This window comes from Corvus brachyrhynchos, unplaced genomic scaffold (genome assembly GCF_000691975.1).
Source record: "Corvus brachyrhynchos isolate BGI_N302 unplaced genomic scaffold, ASM69197v1 scaffold200, whole genome shotgun sequence".
NCBI classification, from domain to species: domain Eukaryota; kingdom Metazoa; phylum Chordata; class Aves; order Passeriformes; family Corvidae; genus Corvus; species Corvus brachyrhynchos.
In genome coordinates this window covers 7,898,383-7,899,832 of record NW_008236184.1, presented here as the reverse complement: position 1 = coordinate 7,899,832, position 1,450 = coordinate 7,898,383, and the positions used below count along the sequence as shown (strand labels likewise).

Here is a 1,450-nt window from a genome sequence, read left to right as displayed (position 1 = left end):
CCGTTCGGCCATCAAATCTTTCTATTTAGCACAAATGTAAAGTGTCAATGTGCGATTTTTTTTTTTTTTAAGTGAACGGCAGCCCATGACCTTTAGATTACGGGATGCCGCCGTAATTCCGCACCCCGCGCACAGCGAGTGAAACCCCTCCTCGGCGGTAAAGCGGCAATAAAAGGCAAGGCGCTCATTTCCAGGAATTCCTCACTCACTATAGCAGGTTATTGCATACAGCCTCTAAATATTGACAGAGATCAAGCTCCTTCCATGCGGGGAAAGCGAGCGGAGTCCTTCCCAGTCTGCGAGTGTTTACTACGCAGCTCGCAGCCCTGGCTGCGGCGTCTGAGCGCTGCCCCGCGCTCGGGGGGGACACAAAGGAGGGGCACGGCCCCCTCCGCCGAGCTCGGGGCTGCGGCGGTGCCGATCCGTGTGTACAACCAGGCAGCCGCCCCCGGGGAAGGAAGGCGGGCATGGCAGGGAGGGAGACGCGCAGCCCCGGGTTGTTAAACGTGCTCGAGAAGCAGACGCGTAACAGGAGGAAAACACGCAGAGCCCCGCGGGCAGGGGCGACACCCGCTCGGCGCCGCGGCGGGAAACGGCGCGAGCCCCGGGAGCCCCTCTCACATCCCCGGGCAGGGAGCCCCTCACACGGACCCCGGGTACGCACAGGGACCCCTCATACCACACCCCCAAGGACAGGGAGCCCCCTCGCACACACCCCAGACACGCAGGGAAGCCCCTCACACGCACACACGGCGAGGGAGCCCCTCGCACAGGGAACCCCTCATACACAGAGGGAACCCCCTCACACACACGGGGAACACCCCCGGCAGCCCCCGCACACACACAGGGAGCCCCTCACACACACACCTCCAAAGACAGGGAGCCTCTCTAGCATCCAAACACACGCAGGGAGCCCCCCGCACCACCAACCCACTCACACACGTTCATACAGGGACCCCTCGACACACACACACAACAGGCTCCCTCACCGCCCCCCCGGCAAGCACTGTACTCACTTTCCCCATTTGTTGGCCACAGACAAAGTGCGGCGAAGACGAGCAGGAACCCCCAGACGACGGCGAGGGACCCTCCTCCAGCGCCAGACTTCATTCCTCTTTCTTTAATTGGACAAAAACCCCCTTTCCGAAAACAAAACAAAACAAAAAAAAGTCCAAAATTGTTCGCTTTCTTTCCTCTCCCCGTCCTCTAAAAATAACGAGCAGCGGAGGAGAAGCGGGGCAGGGTAAATAAATCCACGTTGCCTCAAGAAATGAAGGAAAAAAAAAACAAAACACGAGACCCTTCGGAGCGGCAAACCGGAGGGTTGTTGAGGTCCCTGGGTGTTGATCTTCCGGAGCAACCACACCAAAAATACACAGATATTCACGATGTATTAACGGCAACAACAACAAGGCATGGAAGCCCCGGGGCGACGCTGTCTCCGGGGCGG

The 1,450-nt window shown here is 59.1% G+C and overlaps 1 protein-coding gene across 2 annotated transcripts in view; it reads right to left on the bottom strand.

Moving 5' to 3' along the window:
• IGF1R (insulin like growth factor 1 receptor) overlaps nt 1–1,444 on the bottom strand; it is a 167,787-nt gene extending 166,343 nt beyond the window's left edge. Inside the window, exon 1 of one of the 2 annotated variants that reach the window (XM_008637811.2) lies at nt 1,017–1,444. In XM_008637811.2, the coding sequence (XP_008636033.1) occupies nt 1,017–1,110 (94 nt within the window). In that variant the 5' untranslated portion in view covers nt 1,111–1,444. The remainder of the gene's footprint in view (nt 1–1,016) is intronic. The other variant, XM_008637820.2, reaches the window with a different exon arrangement.
• Between the last annotated feature and the right edge of the window lie 6 nt (nt 1,445–1,450).